This window comes from Vitis vinifera, chromosome 5 (genome assembly GCF_030704535.1).
Source record: "Vitis vinifera cultivar Pinot Noir 40024 chromosome 5, ASM3070453v1".
Taxonomy (NCBI): domain Eukaryota; kingdom Viridiplantae; phylum Streptophyta; class Magnoliopsida; order Vitales; family Vitaceae; genus Vitis; species Vitis vinifera.
In genome coordinates, this window is record NC_081809.1 from 1,869,624 (window position 1) to 1,896,537 (window position 26,914).

General features: G+C 35.8%; 1 protein-coding gene and 1 pseudogene across 1 annotated transcript; one reads left to right on the forward strand and one right to left on the reverse strand.

Moving 5' to 3' along the window:
- Nucleotides 1-7,984: 7,984 nt before the first annotated feature.
- On the reverse strand, nt 7,985-13,737 carry LOC100249856 (uncharacterized; annotated as a pseudogene).
- An 8,358-nt stretch (nt 13,738-22,095) lies between these two features.
- Nucleotides 22,096-23,322, forward strand: LOC100244727 (1-Cys peroxiredoxin 03). The gene is made up of 4 exons (NM_001281280.1): nt 22,096-22,213; nt 22,350-22,393; nt 22,813-22,956; nt 23,077-23,322. The coding sequence occupies exons 1-4, from the start codon at nt 22,096-22,098 to the stop codon at nt 23,320-23,322; spliced, it is 552 nt and encodes a 183-aa protein (NP_001268209.1).
- The last annotated feature ends 3,592 nt before the right edge of the window (nt 23,323-26,914 follow it).

The window sequence follows — 26,914 nt, forward strand, 5'->3', positions numbered from 1 at the left end:
AGGTATTATTTATCCTATCTCTGACAGTAGTTGGGTGAGCCTCACTCAAGTAGTACCTAAGAAAAGCGGGATAACTGTGATGAAGAATGATGAAGGAGAGCTCATTCCTACAAGGTTGACTACAGGTTGGCGAGTATGCATTGATTTTAGGAAGTTGAATGCAGTCACCAAGAAAGATCACTTTCCATTACCTTTCTTAGATCAGGTTTTGGAGAGGGTAGCTGGTCATGACTATTATTGCTTCTTGGATGGCTATTTAGGCTATTTTCAAATTGCCATTGCATTGGAGGATCAGGAGAAAACCACATTCACATGCCCATTTAGCACCTATGCTTATAGGCGCATGCCTTTTGGTCTTTGTAATGCACCGACCACATTTCAAAGGTGTATGCTTAGTATTTTCAGTGACATGGTAGAGAGAATCATGGAAGTTTTCATGGATGATCTAACTGTTTATGGGAAGACCTTTGATGATTGTCTCTTAAATTTGAAAAAAGTTTTGAAAATGTGCATTGAGAAGGATTTGGTCCTAAATTGGGAGAAGTGTCACTTCATGGCAACCTCAGGGGTAGTACTTGGTCATATCATCTCTAAAGAGGGCATTCAGGTAGATCCAGCAAAAATTGAGTTCATCTCAAAGCTACCTTTGCCTACTACTATTAAAGAGGTGAGACAATTTTTGGGACATGCAGGTTTTTATAGAAGGTTCATACAAGACTTCTCAAAAATCGCTCAACCTCTTTGTGCTTTACTACTTAAGGATGCATAATTCATATGGACTAAAGCATGCCAAGAAGCTTTCAAGAGGCTAAAGTCACTCCTCACTACTGCACCAATTGTGAGATCTCCAAATTGTTCTCTCCCATTTGAGTTGATGTGCGATGCTAGTGACTATGCAGTGGGAGCTGTACTAGGTCAAAGGGAGGATGGAAAACCATATGTGGTGTACTATGCTAGTAAAACCCTCAATGATGCTTAGAAGAACTACACAACTACTGAAAAGGAGCTCCTTGCAGTGGTGTTCGCACTTGATAAATTCAGGAACTACCTTTTGGGAACTTCAATAGTAATTTTTACTGATCATTCGGCCTTGAAATATCTACTCAACAAAAAGGATGCCAAAGCAAGACTTATCAGATAGATCCTTCTCCTTCAAGAATTTAACATTCAAATCAAGGATAAGCAAGGGGTAGAGAATGTGGTTGCTGATCATCTTTCTCGAGTTCAAGTAGAGTCACATTTCGAGGAAGCACAAATTAATGATGAGTTTCCTGATGATGCACTTTGTGCAGTGGAGAAGTTGCCTTGGTTCGCAAATATAGTCAATTACTTGGCAACCGGAGAGTTTCCATCAGAATGGAACATGGAAACAAATAAGTATTTTCTTTCGCGGGCAAAACACTATGCTTGGGATGATCCATATTTGTATAAGTTTTGCCCGGATCAAATTATGCGGAGATGTGTTCCAAAGGATGAACAACAAGACATATTGCGAATGTGCCATGAAGGAGCTTGTGGAGGTCATTTTGCTTCAAGGAAGACTTCAGCAAAAATTCTACATAGTGGATTCTATTGGCCAACTATGTTCAAGGATTGTAACACTCACTGCAAAAGTTGTCCACAATGTCAACAATTGGGGAAAATCAACACAAGGTATCAAATGCCTCAAAATCATATTTGTGTTTTTGAGGTTTTTGATTGTTGGGGCCTGGACTTTATGGGACCATTCCCTCCTTCTTTTGGTAATCTCTACATTTTGGTGGGAGTGGATTATGTCTCTAAATGGGTAGAAGCAGTGGCATGCAAGAGCAATGATCACAAAGTGGTGCTCAAATTTTTAAAGGAGAATATTTTCTCGAGGTTTGGCATTCCGAGAGCAATCATTAGTGATGGAGGTTCACATTTTTGTAATAAGTCATTTTCCACTCTTTTGCAGAAATATGGAGTGAGGCATAAAGTGTCCACCCCATATCACCCTCAAACGAATGGGCAAGCTAAGCTAGCAAATCGGGAAATTAAGAGAATCCTCACCAAAGTAGTCAATACTACAAGAAAAGATTGGTCTACCAAGTTGAGTGATGCACTTTGGGCATATAGGACAGCCTATAAGACTGTCCTTGGCATGTCACCGTACCGAATTGTTTATGGTAAAGCATGTCATCTGCCTGTAGAACTCGAACATCGTGCATATTGGGCTGTAAAGAAGATGAACTTTGATTCGGATCAAGCTGGAGCTATAAGGAAATATGATTTGAATGAACTTGAGGCATATCGAAATGAGAGCTATGAATGCCTACATAATGCAAGGGAAAAACACAAATTCTACCATGACAAGCTTATTTTACGAAGGGAGTTCAAGCAAGGTGAAAAGGTGTTGTTGTACGACTCCAAGCTTCACATTTTTCCAGGAAAGCTTAGGTCAAGGTGGAATGGCCCTTATGTGGTAAAGGAAGTCTTCCCTTATGGCACCGTGACCATTCAAAATCCGAGGACAGGTAATGAATTCAAAGTTAATGGTCAGCGCCTAAAGCATTTCATTGAAAGATTTGAGACACAAGAGGAGAATCTCCATTTTCTTGATGGGGATGTTCAAAAGGGTTGAAGCATTTTTTGAAAATCCAGTAGGTAAAACTTTTATTTTGTTTTATTTTATTTATTTATTTTTCTTTATTTAGTTTTGCATTTTCAATTAGTCATTAGCAATATGGTTAGCATTTTTTATTTTATTTTATTTTATTTTATTTAGTTGTTTTTAACTTACTAATGAGTTTATGAGTTGTAGCAACTTAGCTTGCAAACATCCGAGTGAAAAGGTAAGCCTCACATGTGTTCAAGGTGACAAAGCTCCTATAGTTTATATGAAGTCCTCATAACAAACTTCTCACTTGATGATCTTGAGGTAACATATTCATTTATCCTTTCTTTTGACCCATTATTCTACACATTGGGGACAATGTGTAATTTAGGTTGAGGGGGGAAGGCCTATTAGCCTATTAGCCCTAATTTTTTTTTCAAAAGTTTGCATGTCATCTTTGGTTAGTTAATGAGATTCTTGATTTGCCTTGGTAACTCATGGTTTATTTGGCATGAGAATGCTTTAAGTAGTATTATTTCTTTAGAATTTGAGAAAAAATGCAGTTAGAGCAAGAGTATTAGTTCACTTACCTTATCTTTATATACCTTTAAGTGCAAAAATAGTTAGGTTGAATCCTTGGAATACCTTCAATTTTTCTTTGATGGTTATTTTCTATTTAAGACTCAAAGCACACACAAAGCACGTGTACCCTTATGGTATCTTGATTAAGATAATTTCTTTAGCTTAAAAAAAGTTGTTCTTAAGCAATAAAATGAGGAAATGAAAAAAAAAAATTTTTGAAAATGACTGATTTAAGCTTGAGCAATTATCTGAGGGGGTAATGGCCTTGTGTCTTCAAGCCCTGGTGCCCGAAACCAACTGGTTAGGAGTCATCGGTATCTTGCTCGTTACATAAGCTAAACTCAGTTTAAAAAAAAAAAAAAAAAGATAAATGAAAAAAAAATATATATATATATATATATGTTTGGGAAATTCGACCTTGTTCTACCTTGAGCTAGGGTGATACCTGAGGGGTAAGTGGCCTATAAAGGTCCTCAATACCTGGTACCTTGGGTGAAAACTCGGGAGTTGCCGATGGATCCCTATTAAGCCATATAGAAGGAGATTTCCTAAACTAAGAAAGAAAAATCAAAATAAATTTTCCTCCTCTTTAACTTAAAGAATGATGAAATTTGAGTTTAAGAAAAAGTCTTAAGAAAAATACTATGAGGGGACACCAAAATTAAGCACATGAGGTTTAGGTGGAAAGAACCAATCAAGGGACAATCAAGAGACACTAAGGGGAATGCTAAACATGGATGCACATTTATGTATATGAAGATAAGGTGAGAAAACTAAGAAATTGCATATCTTGTGTCATCTTGCTCAATTCTGGGAAATTTGTCTACTTGGGTATCTTGTGTGTGAAACATGTTATGTTGAGTTAATATGGTTTCATGAATCTCATTACATATTTTTCATTTTTTTTCACTCTTTTCATTTGCTAGGGACTAGCAAAGTTTAGGTCTCTTGGGAGAGTGAAATGGAGAATAAAAAGAAAGAAGAAGGCAACAAGATTTTGGGTTTTTAAATGCAACTCTTATGTCACACGTTGTAGGACATAAACGTTACTTTAATTGCAACTAAGAAATTTAGATTTTTAGATGGGACTTCTATGTCATTTTATGGTTAGCCGGTTTTATGCTTATGAAATGGAGGTATACATGAATCTTGGGATCTTTAACATTTCTAAATCATGTTTTGGTATGTATTCACTCTTCTTTTTTAGTTTTGATGGGTTTGATATGTTGGACGTACTATCCTTTTGTGAACATTTGATATACAAATATTATTAGATGATCAATGTATTATGAGTTATTCCAGAAACATTACAGAAAAATGAGTTAAATATAATATGATTGTTATATTTATGGACAAAATATAAACAGGTTAATCTTATTAATTCATAAGCATTACAAAAATCAACAACTAAAACCAATCATATATTCCACAATAATTTACAATGATGTGATACCATAACTCAAAGGTGATGCATTTAATGTGACATCATAACTCAAAGATGATGTATTTAATGTGACACCCTATCATCACTAGAAATATATGGTGTCACTTCTGAATGGGTCACCATTTATCTACTTTGGTGTCACTTCCAAATACGTCACCAATTGGTACCCTCTATGGTGTCAATGGAGAAGGTGACGCTATGTTGTAGTGACACCTTATGTTTATGGTGACTCGTTATAAATGTAACCATATACCTTTTTCCTTGTAGTGCGTTCAGAGTCACATCTTCATTCAGCGTTCGGAGCCATGTTTTGCTTCGTTTGGCGTTCAGAGCCATTACTCATCTTTGTTTCGATGTTCAGAGCCACTACTTACCTTCATTCAGCGTTCAGAGTCACTGCATATCATTCGTTTCGGCGTTTAGATCCATGTTTTGCTTCATTCGGCGTTCAGAGTCACATCTTTATTCGGTGTTCAGAGCCATTATTTGTTTTTTTATTTAGAGTTCAAAGTCGTTGTTTTAGTTCGACACTCAGAGTCCTCATTTCTATCTTTCGTTCGATCCATCACCATTTTCCTCCATTCTGGCGTTCAGAGCCATTGGGCACTCCTTCGGGCCTTTTGAGTCATTTCTTTTCTTTAGTTTTGGCTTTCAGAGCCATTTGTCATACCCATTCAGGCATTTTGAGTCGTTTCTTTCCTTAGTGTCGGTGTTCAGAGCCACTGTTCTGTTTGGCATTCAGTGCCGCTATCATCTTTTCCTTAGTTTGACATTCAGAGCCATTGTACATACTCATTCATGCATTTTGAGTCACCACTCTCTTTCCCCCTATTGGCGTTTAGTCATTTCTCCTTAGCCGTATCATTCAGGGTCATAGTTCCTGACATTCATGTCCACTAGCATTACACGTTTGACTTTCATGGTTTTGTATTCACCCTCACTTACCTCACCTCGTTACCCTGTGCTTATCGCTTATTCATCATTTCTCGTCCAGATCCTTATTCCACTACACATGACACGGTCTCTTGAGTTCATGACACGTACTTCGATCGTGTTGTTGGGCACTCTGTACTTGTCATTGTTGTGTAGTTCAGATAGGGTAGTCTCCTTTAAGCGTAGTTTGTTCCGTTCTTTAGAGTGGTTCAACCGTTACTTATCTTTGATATGGTCTTTCGAGTCACTTTTGGAGGCGTCTTAGAGGGAGCCTGGGTCCTCAGTGCGGCTTCAGAGACATTTTGAGACATCATTTTCTCTTAGGATTAGAGCCTCGTTGTTCATTTTGTTGGCCTGAGTGAGTTCATGTTTCACTAGCATCCTTTTGGGGGTCTCTTTTTGTTCTTTGGTAGAGTTCGCTTCATTCCACTCACTATTCACACTTTCTTTTCATTCCAGTGTTCATATTCCTTACACTCGTGAGCTCTACCGAAGATGGGCATATTTGTAGACCCCCATTTAGGCATGGTTCATTTTTTTCTTTGTTGTTTCTGCAGGTTACATTTTTTGCTAGGTGTTGCAGCTGTGAGTAGCCACGTGTTGATTCCTATTTGGTTGTTATGACATTAGGTAGTGGAATCAAGGAGCAAACAACAGGTTGACACGTGTCAAGAGGTATTTTAAAAAAGCTGCAAGCCGTTAGTGAGTTGGGGGTGGTGATTTTATTGTTGATTTTTTCAGAGAGGAGCGTATGAGAGAGAGAGGGATTCTGGCAGAGTAGGGTTGCTTTTTCGAGGTGGGTTAGGAGATATTTTGGAGGGGGATCTTTTTCTTGAGGGGTAAGCCAGGAGCAGAGGGAAGGAAGGCACAGGTGGTGACCTTGAGAGGAAGAGATATTTCTGGGGAGTATTCCTGGAGCTGAGAGAGCAAGCTAGAGGAGGGAGACGAAGGGAAAGAGTATTCAGTTTTAGAAAGGGCATAGTAGTTACCAGTGTGGGAAAGAGATCCTCAGGTGTGGCCATTTATGGTTTTTTTCATATATCCTCATCTTTCATATTTCTCTTGTCCTATTCTCTATTATTTCAACTTTGTTTGTTGGGTTGCTTTGATTTGGTGATTACTGATTAAATATTTGAAGAGCTTGCTATGTTTTATGCCCTATTTTGATGATTATTTTCCATCTTAACCCACCAGTTGTTGGACTCATGGATGAAATGATGAAATGGGTCCAACATGCTTGCTAAAGTCTTCATGTTTTTCTTCTTGTTGCTATCCTCTTGTTCCATTATTTTTTTTCCCCTGAGTGTATACTCAAGGCTGTAAGATTGGGAGAAATTTAAGTTAAAGCTAAACCTGGTATTCGATGGTGTGGTGGTCCGTGGGTCTGAGTTCTCATGCCGATTCATCCTAGATGTATAGTATTTCTACAAGAGACATTGAGTGAGAGAGATGAGAAATTTGGGTTGGGTTCTCTATTTACTTCTTTTGATCTGACAACAAGGTTTTTCAGGTCCGAGTTGAAGTGCGAGATGGATTCATCAAAACAAGAAGAGCGCATTTTGTGATGAATGGTAGCCCTTACTATGCAAATGGTTTCAATGCCTACTGGCTGATGTATTTGGCTTCTGACCCATCTCAGCATGCCAAAGTCTCAGCTGCTTTCCGTAAAGCTTCAAGCCATGGCCTTATTGTGGCAAGAATCTGGGTTTTCAATGATGGTGGATATGGGCCTTTTTCAGGCTCTTACAATCAGCAAATGTCCAAGGTTGTGTACTACCAGATATATTCATTGGCTAGACGTGGAGGTATAGCTGCTGGTGGCTTCTTTTGGTAACTTCTAATGGAGGGCATGGGCTCATTCTATGATGGGTGTGACATATTTCTAAGTGAGAGCCCTTCAACTGCAAATGTCATACTCAACACATCACTATCCATTTCTCTCACCAACCCTTCTATACTCAAGAACACAACCAGTGCCTTTAATATCCACTTATTACCCATTGTGCCTATCTCTATTCTCATACAAGCATATTATCTATCACCACCTCATCTCCATGCTCTTTCCTTTATCCATCACACCCATTCGTCCCATGGCCATCCTCCATAATACCCATGCACATACCTAGGAATGGCAATGGGCGGGTTTGGGACGGGTCACCCCTATCCCATTCCCGTCCTAAAATATTTAGTTATTTCCCAACCCGTCCCAAACCCGGGGCAGGGCGGGGCGAGGCATTCCCATCCCCGTTATAGAGTTAAAATTAAATCCCATCCCCGGCCCATCCCGACCCGGGTATGTGTTGTCGAGGCGGGGTGGGGCGGGGCGGGGCGGGGCTGGGTTGGGCTGGGCTGTGCTGTGCTGGGCTAGGGTTTTCATCTTTTGTTGATTTGAAGATGTACGTCATATCAATTTGGATAGTCATAGGAGATGAATTTGCATATTCCTAGGATTGCTAGCATTAACTTTGATTCATATTTCATCTATAATGGCCCATGAAGGAGGAACTTTCATGCCCATTTAATGTCTACATATCAATGTGTGAAAGAGAGAACAAAAATGAATAGACGATGATAGAAACGAATAATTGACCTTTTTTCTCTTTCACCTGCCACCTGGGTACCCAATTCACTTCTAGCAGCATGGAAGATCAAAGCACTCTCATCAGTAACCTTTGGGATACTAAAAAATGATCGCTATTATTAAATAAAATAAACCCTAAGAACAGTGGTAATTATGATTGTATACAGGTCAGCTTCTGTGAGGGTCATCCCCTAGTCAGTTGTGGAATTGGTAGGATTAATTCCCATCTCCTTGTAATATGTTTTTTCGGCATTGGTCATGCAAACTCGAAACATGGTCCACTCTTTTTTACACCTCTCCCTCACCTGGAACCAATAAAGACAGAAATATCCCGTAAACAATTATTGGAATCACCAATTAATGCAATACAATAACAACTATAAACCCAATAAAAAATAAATTTTAAAATAAAGAAATCATGTCCAGCATTTTTGTAAGATGCAGTATAAGGTTCTTGCATTTGAAAATTTGATGGCACTAAAGAAAATTGAAGGTACATGAGCACATGAAAGGAAAGCAGGAGACAAGAGTCTGTAAGCATAATGTTAGCTCTGCTATAAAATGGAAACCAAGTATGTTGTGAAGAAAAAGGTGTAACTAACCCCTTGCCATGGTGCCTTCCCATTCTCCGCTTACCCCTATAAAAACATAACGGTTACTCCAATATTCTATTTCATAGATCTTTTCATTACAAAACGTTTATATAAATAAAAATGTAGTAGAAAATTTTTCTGAAGATGATTTACCTGGTTCCCAAGCGAGGGAACAGTTTGATGAACGATCCATTGAGAATCTACAACTCCAATTTTCTCATGGGCAGGCTGTTTCAAAGACGAGGAAGTTCCAATATGATCATGCATGCTAACAAACAAATAATATAAGAGAATTAGAAGTAGGCAGACATAGGTCAGTACCTCTACACATCTTCTGAGAGCAAAGTCAAGACCTCAACCATGTACCAGGTCATTCTGCAATTCCCACAGAAAGGCACTTAAACTTGATAGTAATAGTTCAACTGGTGCAACTGAGAACTTACTAATTCTAAATTTGAGGATATATATACCTGAAGCATATGCCACACACACCGTCATGCATCTCTAGAAAATACAGGAGCCATGATCTCAACAAACCTGCATTTGGAAAAGGAAAACTAATAATTTTGTTTCTAATCCATTGTCAGACCATGCAGGAGTGGGAATGAACAGAAAAAATAACAACAGTACTGCTCAAAGCTTTTCATACGCTGCATAGGGAGGCAAATGTGGGTTAGGGCACCAGCCCGGTTTCTCCTCTGTTTCTCTGGTAGAAAAATGGGGGAAAAACAAGGAGAAAAGGTCATTCCATTAATCTATAATAAGTAACAAATGAAAGGGAACTTTGGTGCTAATGTTTATTCTTACTCGTGGACTTCTCGATCACCTCTTCTTTTTGTCATCTGTCATGTTAACCCTTTATTAGGTTCTAAACCAGGTTGTGAAATCTCCAAGCTAGTCTTATATATCTGGAATTGGAAAATGACATAAGTTGGGTAGACTGAAACACAAATGCCATAAAAAAGATATTTATGTCCAACACTCACTCTTCTGCATTAAAATGCTCAACTCCTAGATCTTCATCCCAGATAAATATATAGTCATATGGCGCCACAATGTCAGGATGCAGAAATCTTTTGGCATACCACCTAGGACAAAATTGCAAAGAATGAAGTTAAAAGAATAAAACAGACCATAGCTTATTGAAACCTACCAGAAAAAGTGAAACTTCTGTTAAAAAATAATCATTTGCAGAAGCTCCTTACCATTTTGTTTGTCTCCGAACGCTCACATGAATAGCCCTCTTTGACCACTCAAATTCATCCCATTCAGTTGTTCGACCATCATAATGAAATAGAAGGAAGGTAAAGTCCTCAGAGAACTACACAACAGACATTTAGTAGCAAAAGAGAAACAAATTTAGTAGCAGAGATGAGAAGAGGAGAAATCAACCATGTCACCTAATACAAAAGCTTATGCTGTTATGGAAAAGGCTAAATTAGACCCTGGGAATAAAATAAATTTAAATTTAAGTGGTAATCTACTGCCCTGTTCTAGCCCAAACTAATAGAAGGAAAAATAAGCAAAAGAAACAATAAATAGTAAAAGAGAACACAATAGTGCATTTATTTAATAGCATGAGTTGAAACAAGCTACAGTGACACAAATGATCACTCACTACAGCAGACAAGCAGAAGTGCAACTCCCCTTTCACTTTTACCAGAAGTGAACATGTTGACTAATAGAAATAGACCAATACATCCCATAAAAATTTCCAGTTGCCACAATTTAGTTCAAAATATTTCTATGCAAATCAGACATATAAGGACTACCTAGAAAAGTGGTTACTGCCATTATGAATCTAACTAGTGAAGTAAAAAATCCTAGCTCAATTCCAAAAAAAGCCACATCCACCACTATGTAATTGCTAAACCCTTCCTACAGTCCAATAGAAAGCTAATACAAATTCTACAACAAAAAATGGTATTTAAAAAAAGAAAAGAAAGGAAAAGCAAAGCCAGATTGTCCAGGAATTTAAAACTTTTAACTGCATGGTAATAAGCTGAGTAAATTGTACAACTGGCCAAATTATTATGAAGTCAATAGATTCTCCAGTGGTGATGCACCCCAAATGTAGTAAATAACTAGACTGATTACTGGCTGTATTATCATTTAAATAATAAAAAATTATAACAGGTAAATTCAGATTGTGGTAGTGACATCTGAAGTCAACAATTTGAGTTAAAAGTAAAAAAACAATCAATAGAAGCTCAAAATAGCTTTAAAAGAAACCAGGCTCCCTATGTTGTTATTCAATTCAAAAGGATACCATCTACTTTAATCTGTGGATAAGGACATTACTAAAACTATTTTGGTGACATTTGACGATCTCAATATGAAATTCAGTTTCCTCCATAGAGCAAAATATGCATCAATGTTATAACATTTATTTCATTACCTCAGCATGCCACAATAAAGACTTATCATGTAGAATTGCAACCCTGAATTAACAGAGCCGAACAACCCTCCCCTCCCCACAAAAAGACACAGAGATACGAACAGAACAAAAATTAAAACTGGATACTCACTTTCTCTGCACCCTTGATCAACAAATATCCTCCATGATCAAATTCACAGTCACCTCTCTCGACACCATTCATCCAACATAGTTCTGACTTCACCATCACAGGGATCCTCCCAATTAATATGTCCCTGTTATCTTCAAATATAACCTTCTTCTCAACATACTTGTTGTCTTTTCCAGTTTTGTACTTGTCACTTCTTACAAGTTTCTGAGTATATACCTGAGAGATTACAGAATGCAACAAAACCCAGATAACTCTAACTATCAGCTCAAGAGATGTTATTTCAAACAAATTGTAAGAAAATAAACAAATCCCCATAATTATGATGTTGGAATTCTTCTCTTCATGTCAAGAAAAATTGGTTAAAATGACTTGTGTGTAGTTTTGTCCAAATCTTTAAGAAAATTTTGGAAAACAAAACTTTGAATGTCATTTGAACAATGAAAATCATTCCACAACACAAATTTCTGCAGGAAAAGCAGCCTTTTTTTGAAAAATAGGGGGGAAATGGCACCATCTGTGGCTACTGAAATCATTTCCAAACAAAAGATTCACTTTGGGCTGGCCTGACTGGCTGCAACCTAGCGTCTCATCTATAACAATTCTGCATACACCAAATCTTGACCTTCTAATGGAATTGTTTTTTGATTGAATTGGAATTGAAACAAGAGTATACATATGTTGATTTTTCCAACACAACAAGTTCATAATTTGAAGAGGTATGATGGCTGCATAAGTATAGATGTAAAAAAAAATAGCCTTATTCTGAAAACAGAGAGGATTACCTGCCCAACCAGAACCACAACTGAAACCGACCGGCACATTATCAGATGGAAGTTGAGAAAATTCTGGAAATTTTTATAGTGCCCATCAATGTACTTGGAAATTTGCTGTCACAATAAAAAGCCAAAAACAAGAGGTATATTATGAGAGAGTAGAAGCTCAAACCTGTAAAATTTGAATGCAATTCTAAAGAATGACTTGCAATGACCACCAAGAAACCATGTCAAGACCCATCAAATGGGTTCCATTTAGTAACAATTCCACCATCTAAAGAACTTTCCTCAAGATTTAGTAAGACTTGTTATACCAATTTGTATCCACCATATGGCGGGTTTTGGATTTTGATCCCAGTTTTTCTGCTGCTGACAAGGGGAAAACTTATTGAAAACTACTGCAACTAGGATCCATATTCTGATCAACTAAGCCAAAATTTTCTTCAATTTTGACAGTAAGTATGCAATAGAAATCTAGCATGAAGTTTTTCTTCATCAATGTTACTACTAATACAACTCAAATTCCTAAATCCCCTTTAACCAAGCTGGACTTAGAAGGCCTGTTAATGGCCTTTGGACTAGGCTGACCAGACCCACTTCCTATAACACAGGATGTCAATCTAAAATAAAAGACCAGGTTCATTTGAGAATTTGTATCTTCCTTTTCAACGCATTGTTGGCTTCAATTAGCATATGTTCCTGCACCCACATTTCCTTACAAGGACTCTACCTTGCAAGTCTTGAACTTGATTGTAAAGAATGTGGTTCTTAGTTACAACCATGGTAATTAACATCATAGAAGACATGTCAAAATATAATATCCAAAATTAAAATATATCCATAAGCTTAACAACATTGAAAAAAAATAAAATAAAAAAAGACATTACAAAGAAATTGTTAGCAAAAAAAAAAAGATAAAATGTCTCTAACATCATCTTAAGTAAAAAATTTAAAGCACAAGTAAATCATCATTTTCATCCATCATTGTGAGTTGGGGCTGTGAGTCATGAATTGATGAATCACCTAGTAAAAAAAACACCAAAAAAAAATTAGAAAACTTTACTAAATATTTTAATAAAAAACAATTCATAAAATTGATAATTATGTAAATCGGTTACCTTCTTTTTTCTTCCATAACCAACTTTGAGCACACATTAAGGCCTCCAAAGTATCTAGATGAAGCCTAGTGCGATGTTTTGATACCACCCTACCACCCGTACTAAAGGCTGACTCAGATGCAACTATAGATACCGGAATAGCATAGATATCACGAACAGTCATCTGCAAAGTCGGATACTTTATACCATTTGTCTTCCACCAACTTAAAACATCAAAATTTGAATTCCTTGGCAGAATAGACTCTTCTAAGTAATAATCTAACTCTGACTTCGTATGACTTTCTCCAATGGTACTATGAACAAATAAGTCAAACTTTGAAAGATGATCTTGTTCATCATAGTTTAACTCCAAAAGAGTTGAACCTGATGAAGTACCATAGGATGAAGTTTTTTGCCCCAAATTAGACTTTCATTGATACTCAAAAAGCAACTCATAACACATTCCACGGATTTTTTCTATCTCATTTGAAGCTTCAGACCCATACATTAGTGGAAAGTAAAACTCTAAAATCTTTATCTTGTATCTTGGGTCAAATATAGCTGCTATTGCCATCACAATATGACACCCACTCCAATACTTGTCAAACTTTTGCAACATACTTGATGCCATCGTTTTCACAACATCATTTGAGCATATCAACCAATCATACAATGCCTCTTTGATTTCGCACACTTTGATGAAAAAAGTATTTGCAGTGGGATAATTTCGTCCTGAGAACAACTCTGTTATGTTGTAAAACAATTTCAATCTTCCACATATTTCCTTTGCCATATTCCATTCTTCCTCTGATGGCACAACCATGTAGTATTTTTCACGTTGCTTCAAACGTGGGAACACATCTTTATATGTTATAGCAATTGATAACATCAAGTATGTGGAATTTCATCGTGTCTTACAATCAAGACTTAACTTCTTATTGCATGGAATACACAATTGGTGAGCTGCATCTTCAAACTTTTCCATTCTTGATGGGGTTGCTGACCAATATGCAACACTCTCACGAATTTTTTCAATTTCTACTTCAATGACATCCAAACCTTCCTTAACAATTAAGTTCAACACATGTGCCACACATCACATGTGGAAAATTTTTCCATTCAATAAGAGTGAATCGCTCAAACATAATTTCTCCACCAAGATATTGATCATTCCGTCATTACTTGAGCAATTATCCACAGTGACTGTAGAAACTTTTCTATCCATATTCCAATCTAACAAGAAATCCATTAATACATCTGAAAGAACTTCTTTTGTGTGTGGAGGAGGCACATAAACAAACCTAAAGTAAGAATAAAAAATATCATTAACACAAACAATATCATTAAAGGATCAAATAAAAAAACACTTTGGAAGTTAAAAAAAAATAACATAACTAACCTTACAATATGATGGTGTAGTAACCAAGACTCATCAATGTAATGTACAGTGATAGCCATGTAGCCTTTCTTTTGATTTGATGTCCACATATCAATTGTGATAGCAACTCTACTTTGAAGTTTCTCTAAGTAGCTAATCATCTTATCTTTCTCAACCTCATAAATCTTCATTATATCACCCTTAATCGTATTGCGGGAAACCATCTTAAACAAGGGTTGGAGACTAGTAGCAAATTCTCTAAACCCCACATGGTCAATGATTGAAAGTGGGTACTCATGCAATATAATTGCACGTGCAAGCTTCTCTCTTGAGATTTCTTGATCAAAGGTAAAACCGCCAATTTGAACTTTTCCATGACCTTTTCTCTCTACTGCCAATAATTGTTGCCTAATATCAACATTTCTTTGTTTCATGCACCTATCTATGTGTACATGTAAGTGTTTTGTCCCATTCTTGCTATCGGCCTTAAGCTTTCCCTTACAGTGCTTACAAATAGCATAATCTTGTCCATCTTCTATGATTTTATCAAAATCATTCCAAACAACCGAAGTCAACTTTCTTCTTTTAGATACCAAGATTCCATCAGTAGTTGAAGTACTGCCTGTAATTGGAGTTGAACCTGCACTTGGCATGGAAAAGTTTTCCCTTTCTTCTGATGTCATTTTTCTTAATATAAAATATAGTCTATAAGTAAAACATTCAAACCTAAATTAATAACCTAAAGCTTAGATAGGGCTTGAAACAAGGGTTTAAAAGGCAAGATTGTATTTAGGTTAACCTCCAAGAATTGCAAGATGTCAACATAGTTTCCATTAATAGGAAAATAAATGTAATAGAAAAGCATTGAGGGCAGTGCAACCGAAAGACACATGCAGTTTATATGGACAACCCACAGCAAGTGAGAAGAAAATAAGAAGAAAATAAAAAAAAAAACAGAAAACAAAGCAAACAAAAGCAAACAAAGGATATTCTAAAAAGTAATAACCAGAAAACAAAACAAAACATTCCAAGAATCATTATACAAATTATCATGAGGCCATGCAAATAAATTCTAAATTTTCAGGATTATCTCTTCCTTTAGATCCACCTAAGTTTTTGTGCTATCATAATATGGAAGCAACAAGGATGCATAATTCCTCAATGCATTTCTAGAGTCAAACAAAATTAAACTTTCATATAACCAGTAGAAAATAAATATTTCAATAATTAATGCTGGATTCCAATATGCTTCTCACATAATTTTTTATATCGACTTCTACTTTCTGTATGCAGGGGTTTTCCCAGCAGGAGTCTTGACTTTTTTACTAAGATCCTCTGTTTTTTGGTTGATATAATTAAAATCATCTTTCTACTGTGAGAAATTTTCTCTGATCTTTGGGTAAAAGTATAAATAAGAAATCCAGGTTTTTATTATTGTGTAGGCCCGAGAGAGTGGAACAGCCATAGGTTCTGGTCTTGCTATATACGAGGCTGTATGTTACTCGTCTACCATGCCATCATACATCCTAAGAGTAGCATTAGAGAACATGATATATATCACAGGCACAAATCCTATAAGCTTAAGATTTTAGGAAAATTGGTTGTCTAACAGGATATCATGGTTGTCCAATTGGTTATGTGGGAGGTTCAAATAGAATCTCACTGTATGTTTATTTCCCCCATGTGTCTCTCCAAATGCAGGTATGGGGCCGCATGTGTGGGAGGGTATTGGAGAGCATAATATACAATGTGAGCCCACATCCTATGAGCTTCAATTTTTAGTAAGATCGGTTGTCCAACAAGGAGGTAATATTTATGTTTCAAATTTCTTTTATCTTCTTTCATATATTATTGTAACTTTACCAGCAAAAGATTTAAGAAATTTCAGTGCCTATGAATTTGCTGTCTGATGTGGCACCACTTGAATGGGTGGGGTGACTAGGACAGAGATGTGGCATGGTATGAGATCTTTCTGTCGAAGAAATGCTCTGAGAACAGAGCTTAAAGGGCCTAAATATGGTCCACAAACAGCTACACTACTGTTGAAGACAAGATGGTAGCCAAACTACAATTGACAAAAGCAAAATAATGAGATAAACAAAGGTTAGGTGACTCACATCTAACACTTGGTCATTTGAAATATTAAATTCGAGAAAGAAAATGCTTTTTAAAAACAAAAAATTGGTATCTACCTCCTCAAACTAATATTCTGAAGAGAGACTCAATTTAAGGGCTCTCTGGGAGTTCATTGCTATAATAATGCTCATATAGATCAGTCATGACAGTATGTGGAAGGACCAGTTTCTTTCTTTGTAAGCACGCTGATTTTGACCCATTCTTTTTGGCTTTTTAGAACTGGTGGTTGGAGGGTCAACAACTCTATAGTTTATCAATTCTGTAGTGAGAATGCTAGATTTAGCAATTAAAATTTGAGTTTGTTAAGAAGCATTTTTTTTGTCAGGAAATTGAAGACCGATACTAATTCATTTTCTGCGATCTTTCAAATTCAACCAAATTCGTACAAGGTAAACTGGTCTTGTTGTTCCTGGAAGAAAAGATCTAAGATTTTCTGGGCAAGGCCCATGACAGCAAAAAATAAGCAAAAAAAATGAAAATTAATCTCTTCTGTGAAAAAGAAAAGGTCATAGTCATTTCTATGCTTGTCTAGCTCATATAGTTAGTTGATTTTATTCTTGACTTGCTGTGGCAAATGTGAACTTAGACTGTATTTGGAATCCTTGGAGGAGTAGGTATCAAACAGATTGAAAAAAGTACCATCTAATTGCTTAATATGCAAGTGAGGAACTATCAAGGTTGAATGCTACAAAAGAGTACATTAATTTGCTTCTGATAGAAATTTGAGCTATTCACTTCATATTCAATCAAAGATGTTTGGTGCCAATTTTGTAACTTAAGCAACATCATGTTTTTTTTTAGTTTCTTATATGTTTTTGTAATCCAGATTGGCATGCATATATGTTTATGAAAAACAGCTGAAAGTTCATATGGTCCAGAGAAAACTATGAACTTAAATCTAAATGGACACTCTGCTCTTTCTCTATGGAGGGTTTTATCAGTTAGACTGGATGGCTTCTTACTGGGTGTCAAACTGGAGTTTTCTTCTGTGGTTTGTTTTGTTGATACAAAATTTTCTTTTGTATATCTATCTCTTTTCTAACACCAACTATTGACAAATTGTATTAGAATGGGTGAACAGGAATCAGTATTCATAAATGAAATTGCATACAAGAATCGTCTAGACAGTTTACCACATTGAATCAGGTGGATGAATACTAGGCTTAAAGTATAGAAACAAATTGTCCAATAGGACTGGAAACTATAAGAAACCCAACCTTTATTTTTGTTTTGCAGCTCAAGATTGTTACTAGAGCATCAGTTGCCTTGTAGAAAGAACACTTATAACATGGAGACTCTAATTACATAAGTCAGTTAAGTGTATAAGCGGCAGGTAGGGAAGACCACTAGCAGTTCAGGTTTGTTCAACAGGGACACCCCAAGGAAGCTTTGTTAGCTGGAATATTATTCTACAACTAGTTAATCATCACATATCAATATTTGCAGAGTCTTGGAAGTCGAGCTAAGAACTTCAATGAATAACTACATATTTGGTATTTAGGGATACTTACGTACTTCGTTATTCTGCTGTTAATATGAAACCCTAGAAAAATTTGACGATAAGATCCGTTTCTCAATATGAAAGGAGTGGAAGCATTTGACGATAAGATCTGCTTAGCCCCTATTAAGATTCGCAAGAAACGGATTCAAAACCCTAAATAGCAACCCGAAAACTAATAGAAAAAAAAAATCCTTCAATAATCTGAAATTGGAAATGGAAAAATCCTAAATCTCGTATCTCTTTCCTGAATTAGAAACGGAATACAACACCAAATCAAGGCATCATTCAACCAAAAAATCAACAAAAAATCTTATCGGTTTGTAGATACGTGAAAATAATAGTTGTGATTCTTGATTTCTTGTGAATATGGGATAAACAAGGATGAATCGAGAGGAAATGGATTTTCGAATGGATTATCTGATAGATTTCTCCATTGAGTGGGAGGAAAAACCCTAGCGTCGACAGGAACAAGAACTGAGAGAAGAAGACCTAAAATGAGGAGAGGAATCTAATATTTATAAGTGGGGGGTAAAGTAGTAATTTTATATTCGGGGCGGGGCGGGGTGGGGCGGGTCAAATTATAACTACACCTGACCTCGCCCCGAACTTGATTCGGGTTTTTAAAAAAATCCTGAACCCGGCCCATCCCCAATTGCCATGTTCCTATACCCGTCCCAATAGGGGCGGGTCGGGGTGGGTGACCCGGGAAACCCGCGAAATTGCCATTCCTACTAGGCTCCATGGTTGCCTTTTTTTTTTCTTTTTCTTTTTTCTTTTTTATCATTAAAACACACATTTATATATGTAACATTTTGCTTCCAATAATGTCAATATTATTGTTTTTGATATAAAGAACTTTTATGACTTATAATGGGAGAAACTTTTTCCCTTGTCCATATATATAGAGTTAAAAACTTTTTCTCTTATCCCATTGTAGGATATCATAATCATTATTTCCTTACGTAAATGTAACGTTATTTTTATAAATAAATCCTCACATCGGAGTTGATGATCAACTTTAATATCATTTGAAACGACTTGTAGATATTATTCACTTTGAAGATAAAGATACTCATAACTTTAAAATGCGTCTTCATAATTAAGAGAAATCTATATATTTATAATATTTGTAACTTTTTGTCTTATATTATAATATATAAATCTTTATTAAGAAAAACTATTTCATTTATCTAATATGGGATATCATAATAAATTTTATTTTTATAAAAGAAAAAAATATTTAAAAATGGAATGTTTAGATGTATTGTTAATATATTCTTTATATATATATATATATATTTCTCACCAAAATTAAAGGGATGAAGGGAAATTGGGTCACCTTACTTCAAAAATGCAAAAGATGACAATCCTAGTTCTTATTTTCCACGTCATCATTTTTTTTTCTTCCATTATAGTATATTTTTTTAACTTTAATCACATCAAGTTTATTTGAAGGGCCATGCAACTATTGCGTGGAAGAGGATTTTATGTTACATCTTTTTAGAATGTTACTATGATTAGATAGATGTAATTTTTTCTTTAGTTTTATTTTAGTGTAATCATAATGCAAAGGCAACATTTTCAAAATTATATTTTAAAATAAAAGTTATATTAAAAATGTACAAAAATAAAAGATCCGACATAGAAGGTGATAAATGAATCAATTATGTAATAAGAAGTATGACTATAAAGGAACGAATTATGTAATAAGTGTTGTATTATGAAACAATAGTATTACATAAGACATGGAGAATTTTATTTCACTAGATTTTTGCAATCTTAAAAAATCCAATATTGTTGCTACAACTTCATGTAACAATGAGTACGAGTTGTAGGATGATCAGAGTTGAGTGAAGCAAAGGTATGCCTTGTGTAGGCATACTTGAATAAAAATTATCTTCTCATATTTAGAAATTGCTCAATAATTTAAATTTTAATAAATAATTTTTATTTATTTTTAATAATATTCACAATTAAGATATTTAAATTTTATAAATAAAAATATTTTTTATATAAGTATCATTTTACACTATTGTTTATAAACATTTTAAATTTTTTTTAATTAAAATATGAAATAAAATATGTTTTATTTTCTCTCATCTTATTCCATGATATATCTATACATTCAAACATGAGATTAGTCTCTAAAACATCCTCTTTAGATACTTTTTTTTTATGGAAAAGTGGGCGAAAAGGTAGTCCTCTAAAATGAGTAATTTATTTTATAAATGAAAAATTTATTGTCAAATTAAAAAGTTATGACCATTTGAATAAAATAGAAACAAGAGAGGAATGTGGAAATATGAAAAGAAGAAAATGACTTATGTTTCCATCAAACATCTACATTTTACTTTCTTTTAGTAGTGATATGTAATAAATTTTTGTGTAGACAAAATATTTGTAATTTATTGATTATATTTAGTTGGAAAATTTGGTGAAAATTAAAGGACATCTTTCAAAAATAGAAAGAAAAAATAAACTAGAAAAGGGAAGGAAAAAATAAAATAGAAAAAGGCAAAAAAATTGGAGAGTGGGACTTTAGGCCGTCAAACAATTGGAATGGTGATCAGTGTCCAAGAAAAAGTGGGAAGATGGACCAACCAATTTTTCTAACTAAGGCGGTGTTTGTTTTTTTACTTAATTCTAAATAGAACCTTAATACTTAATAGTATTAAATATTAGGTTGTTTGTTTTTTTAGTATTTTATTTCTATTAAGTATTAAAAAGTAAAAAAAATCATTATGTTATTTTTTCTATTTAGAAAAAGCCACATATTTTGGCTTTTTCTATTTAGTAAAAAGTTTATAATAAGTCATGAAAAAGTAAAAAAACAAACAACCTAAATTCTAAAACTAAATGGTTTTCAGTAAAAAGCCAAAAAAACAAACACCACCTAAATCTAATAAACAAATTGCAAATATTAGTTATAACATAATTTATTTTCCCTATTTTAGTTAACAGTAGGGTTAGCTTTGGAAATAATTATGTTTTAAGGATAGATAAAGTTATAACGTGACCAAGACTCACAAAAGATGTAAAATTCATATCAAAGTTTAACAAATATTTATAATTGAATTGAAACATATGGTTTTATTGTAATGTCAAAAATATAGTTATATAGCTTAGGTGCACAACAATAATAAAAGAATATAGAATTTTTATGAAAAAAATTTATATTATGTGACTATATTATATCATCTAAATGCACCTTATTTGTTTTTTTTTATGCTATGTTTAGTTATCAGAAAGTATTAAAAAAATATTAAAGAAAATAATTTTGTTATTTTTGGTTTTAATATGAAAAATATGAGAGAAAATCAAATAAAATAAATTTGAAGAAGCATGTAAAAATAATTCATTGATTTTAAATTATTTTTTTCACATTTTTTTTTCCTTTCAACTTTCCTCTTTTTTTTTTTCTCAGATTTTTCAAAAACCAAACATAATCTTACGATTTTGATTATCTAGTGATTCAATTTTTAAAATATTTTTAAAATAATGATAAAAAGGATAAATTAAACTCACATGTAAAATAAAATCTTGACCCCCCTTAAAGAAAGTAATTACAAATATTTTGTCTACACAAAAATTGTTGTATGGCACTACTTAAAGAAAGTAAAATCTAATGGAAACATTGGTCATTTTCCCATTTTAGAGCAGCAAGAGGGTTAGCTTTGTTCCCTTATAAGGAATAACCGAATAACTAGACCACCAATACTTGGATGCCGAGGGATGAAAACAGAAACAATCTTCTATTTTGTTTGAAGGGTGTCACTCTGACCATGAATTCTCTTTTAGGATGGGCATAGTCCTGTAAGGTTTGAAACTCGCGTACAAGTGCCAACGAGCTAGGATAGCCACGTCACATTCCCTTCATACAACACTTCCCCGCTATTTTTAAGCAGCACTTCTCCACCTCCATCTCAGAGATCCACGACAAAACCTAGTATTTTCCGACATTTTCCAAGAAAAAAATGCCGAGTCTGGGTCTAGGAGACACTATCCCAAACCTGGAAGTGGAAACCACACATGGGAAGTTCAAACTCCATGACTTCTTCGGAGATAGCTTGGCCATAATCTTCTCCCACCCAAGTCAGTTTTCTTTCCATCACCATTGATTTTCTGGTAACAGGTCTTTAGGTTTGCTTTTCGTTTAGGTTTGAGGCCGGATGACCAAGCCTTTTATGCCAAAGATCAAAAACATGAAAACTAGAATTGGTTGTTTCAGGAAAATCAGAATTGACATTATGCATAAGAGAAGCAGTACAACATGTAAGTTCATTTTGACCATTTGATAAAGAAAGATCAGATGCTTTTTCAAAGAGTTTCTTTGACAGGTTGAACTGATAGAGTCCTTTATGCAGATTGCCCTGCAAGAGTAAAGAGTGATTAGATCTGTATTTAACAAAACAAACCTTTGGATGAAACTCAAAATAAACATTATTATCTCTAGCAAATTGAGAAACACTTAACAGATTTTTCTTAATTGCAGAAACTCTAAGAATATTTTTAAGAAAAAGAACTTTATTTGGACTAGAAGAAGAAGGAAAAACAGATAAACCAATGTGTGAAATTTCAAGGCCAGTCCCATTTCCCATGTGGATTTTTGAGTTACCATTATACTTCTTCTTCTTCTTCTTCTTCGATTTTATGGTGCTGATGGTTGACGGAGTGTTTTGCATGAATTGCAGCCTGGTAGCAAGGTGTCATACCCGATAGTTTCGGATCCGAAGTCGGATATTATCCTGCTACTCAACATGGTGGATCCTGCAATAGACTCCTACGGAAACAATCTCCCCTCTCGAGTTCTCTACATCATTGGCCCTGACAAGAAGGTTTCTTTTCTGCAGCTTTCTTCTTCATTTCTTATTCATCATCAGAAACATTACATTGATCAATCCTTAATTATTGTTTCATCCGATTCTATTTCTGGGTAGGATTGGGGGTGGATGCAGATTAAGCTGGGCTTTCTTTACCCGGGGTCCACTGGCCGCAACGTGGATGAAGTGATGAGGGTGCTGGACGCACTGCAGAAGGCGGCCAAGCACAGGATCGCCACTCCCGTCAACTGGAAACCAGGTGAGCTGGTGGTCATTCAGCCAGGTGTCTCCGACGACGAAGCCAAACAGTTGTTCCCTCAGGGTTTCCAGACTGTTGCTCTTCCATCCAACAAGTCATACCTTCGCTTCACCCAACTCTGATCATCCTACAACTTCTACTCACCATTAGATGAAGTTGTAGCAGCAATAACGGATTTTATAAGACTGCAAAAATCTAGTGCAAATAAAATTCACTGAGTTTTAAATTATGAAAATAATATTATGAAGTAATGTGGAGGTGAAAGAAAAAATAATAATAAATTAAATTTTAAAATTAAAATATTTATTATTTATAGTAGAAAAGATAAAATAAAATATAATTATATTTGTATAATAATTAATTAAATTAATTGAAAGATAAGATTCGAAGAAAGACCAAAATATTTTTTTAATCAATATGACATGATAAACACAGTTTATACTTCTATAAATATTATATAGATAATAATAAACATAAAATCAATTAATTTTACAATTTATATATTTATAATAATTTATTATTAAAATATATTATTAGATAAAATATTATTAAAAAATGGAAACATAAAAACAAAAAGATATTCAACTCAAAACAAAATGATAAGTAATAATAAGCAATATAATAGTTAAGTAAAGGTGTGGACCCCGCATTTCGATTCGCTCGAATGCGTTTCCCACTCGATGGCGAAACTCAATTTTTATTTGAAAATGATTTTTATTTATTAAAAAGAAATGACTTGGAGTCGCCACTTATTTTTGTTTTATTTTTAAAGGGTAAACAAAATAAGAAAGAAAAACCCTAAGTGTGACTCCTTATTTTGGAAAAGGCGGTCTGTGGAAAACCGGATCAGGTTCGGGGGTCAGGTTACTTATCGGGAAGGTACGATACGGACCGTAGCACCCCTCTAAGTCCCTAATGTCGGGTCTCTACTAATAGAATGAAGCCGACGTGGCAATGATGAGGAAATCAATGAATACTCAGCATGATCGCACATATGAGAATCAGTACATGCATAGAGAATTACAAGAATGGGAGTGGACACGTACCTAGGTGACGAGCCGCCATGCACTATCAAGAAATAGGGTTAGAGCACAGTTAAGAAATAATCTCATGCATGTCATAGATCAGAATAAATCAATTATGCATGGCAGTCAAATCAATCAATCAGTCAATCAATCATGAAGTCACATATGTCGGGCCCCCACCAAAGCCCGTTTATTTTTGCATGAATTAATTCCATAAATTCCATCACTCGGAATTACGGAATTTAATTCTTGCTTATTTTTAAAACATTTTAAAAACAAAGAAAATGCAAAAGTGGCTTACCGGAAAGAAAATGGCAACCAAATTTTACATAAAAATGGGATTCTCGGGTGATCCTAAAAATTCTAAGGATGAAAGAGGGGAAAATTGGAATTATTTGAAAAATCAGAATTTGTCCAACTATTCACAAAGTGGAATTCAGGAAATTTATTTTCAAAATCAAAGAAGAGGGAATGATATGAGAAAGCACGTGGCCCAAAAATGAGCCATGCATAGGTGGCCAATATAGGAAGTATGGTCTCCTGTAGCTTTTCTTCCCTGTAGTCAATCCTGCAGTCATATTCTTCACCACCATAACTGCTGCCAGAAGTTCCATACTCACCGTTACTTCTACCTCCGCCATAAGAAGACCGAGTTGCATAACATGAAAGCCAAGCAGGCACTTCTTGGTTTGATTCTTGCATTAGCTCAGCAAGGCCCGAGCCAATGACGAATTATTTTCATTGAAGAATGCAATGGCCAATCCTGCTCATCTGCAGCTATAGCCAGATTCACCCATTAAGAATGAGTGGGAGAAGCTAAAGATAAGCTCTTGGCTTCCCTGAATAGAGGAAACTCCCTAGTGGTCTAATGGCAACTCCGACTGTTGCGGCTCATCTCAGAATGATTTATTAAACCAAAGTTCACTTCAGAAGAGACCAAGGAGCCCTGTTACCTGATACCATGGGACCTGGCCATGCTCTTCGTCAATTATATCCGAAAGGGCCTTCTCTTTAGCAAACCACCTGATGTGGATGATCCACAAAACTTCATGGCAACTCTCTTAGACAGGCTCAAGGGTTCCCTCGCTCTCACACTCGACCATTTCTATCCACATGCAGGCCACCTTGTAACAAAGAAGGAGGATAGTTCCCCCTCTTACATGGTATTTGTAGATTATAACAACAGTCCTGGAGCGCAATTCATCCACGCGGCTGCAGACATGACAATATCTGACATCCTTTCATCGATTTATATACCCCAAGAGAATTTCTCTATCATTACTGGTGAGTAGCCCAGCATACCATGGCTGCTCCACTTTCGCGCTAGAATCCTTGTCGTGTCAGTCACTCACTGGATTCATGAAAACCCTCTCTTCTTGTTCCCACGTCTTTTCATATTTTCTGTATTCCTTTTTGACTTCTCTTTTCCGATCAATCAAAGACATAATGCTCCAAGAATCTCAACTGCTCTATTGGCAATAGCCTCATTGGCGTTCACGTTACTTGGAGTGCCACTGCCAGCTTACCATATGACGAGTGGAAAATGATCACTTAGTTTTCCTTCTGACAGTTCTGGGCTGCCTGCATTATTGCCTTGCCTATGGATTGACTATCCCTGGATCTTCCAAGTCCTCTTTGCATGAAACCTAAAAGTCCACCCCTTCTCCACTGACCTGAAGCTCAAGAAAGCGTTTATCTATCCTATAGATAGTTAAAACAAGGTGGATCCTTTCACCTAGGCCTGCTGTAGAATAGTTTCAGTCTGGGCGCAAACACCCTCAAACACAATCCACCACTACAAGTGCACCATTAGTAATACAAAGAGCAATAGTGTCCTTGGATGAGGGACCCACGAGAATTAATGATTTTTCAAGGAACTGGACGTCCTTGAAATTGAATGATTAAAGACACCTCCTCGTCATTTACAGCTTAGTTAAAAAAAATGCTCCTCATTGCTTGATGAACCAAATGCAGAAGGGGTGGAGGCAGTGACAATTGCTGCCAAAAGTCAAGGCTCCATACAAAATTACCAGATTTTCATACAAAACACCCTTAACCAGTTTGGGAGTGTTGAAGAACTCATGCACTTGTAGGCTCAGAAAATGGAATGTCCAAGGAGGCCATGCACTCGTCAACATGGTCATGCATGGTCATCAATAACTTCTTCTAGTGCTGCAGGCTTGATAGCTAAACTGAGAGGAGTGCTTCCAACTGGTTCAGAGCTGAATGCATGGAGAAAGCAGAGGAAAACCCTCATGCGCATCTGCTCCCTCATTCAGCAGAGCTTGTTTGTTCATACTTGAGAAACCTGCAGTTCCGATGGACCCGAACTCAGGTTGTTCAGCTTGCGAACCGTGATTGGTGTCATGTTCATATGAAAGGACCATGACCACAGATGGAGCGTCTGATCCATTGGAAGACACTTCAGAGGGATTCACTGTTGGGATTGGATACACGTCATAAGCCATACTGACAGAATCACTCGGATGAGGAGTCATCACTGCTAGAACTAGAGCCACAGGAACTAAGTGAGCTGCTGCTGGCATAGGCGGCATCTTTGCCTATCCCCACAGGTGAGAGGTGACTCCTCGACATCTCCTATTTTCTGGTAACCTCAAGGTAAGTCCATCAACCAATATCCCAATGCTCGCTAAGATCTCATGTGAAAGCCCAACTGCTTCGTCATCAG

Excerpts from the sequence above, each read along its gene's own strand:
- LOC100244727 (NM_001281280.1), top strand. The coding sequence starts at position 22,096 with ATGCCGAGTCTGGGTCTAGGAGACACTATCCCAAACCTGGAAGTGGAA. Across the intron at positions 22,214-22,349 it reads CATAATCTTCTCCCACCCAA|GAAAATCAGAATTGACATTA; the intron begins GTCAGTTTTCTT and ends TGGTTGTTTCAG. Across the intron at positions 22,957-23,076 it reads TCATTGGCCCTGACAAGAAG|ATTAAGCTGGGCTTTCTTTA; the intron begins GTTTCTTTTCTG and ends GGGTGGATGCAG.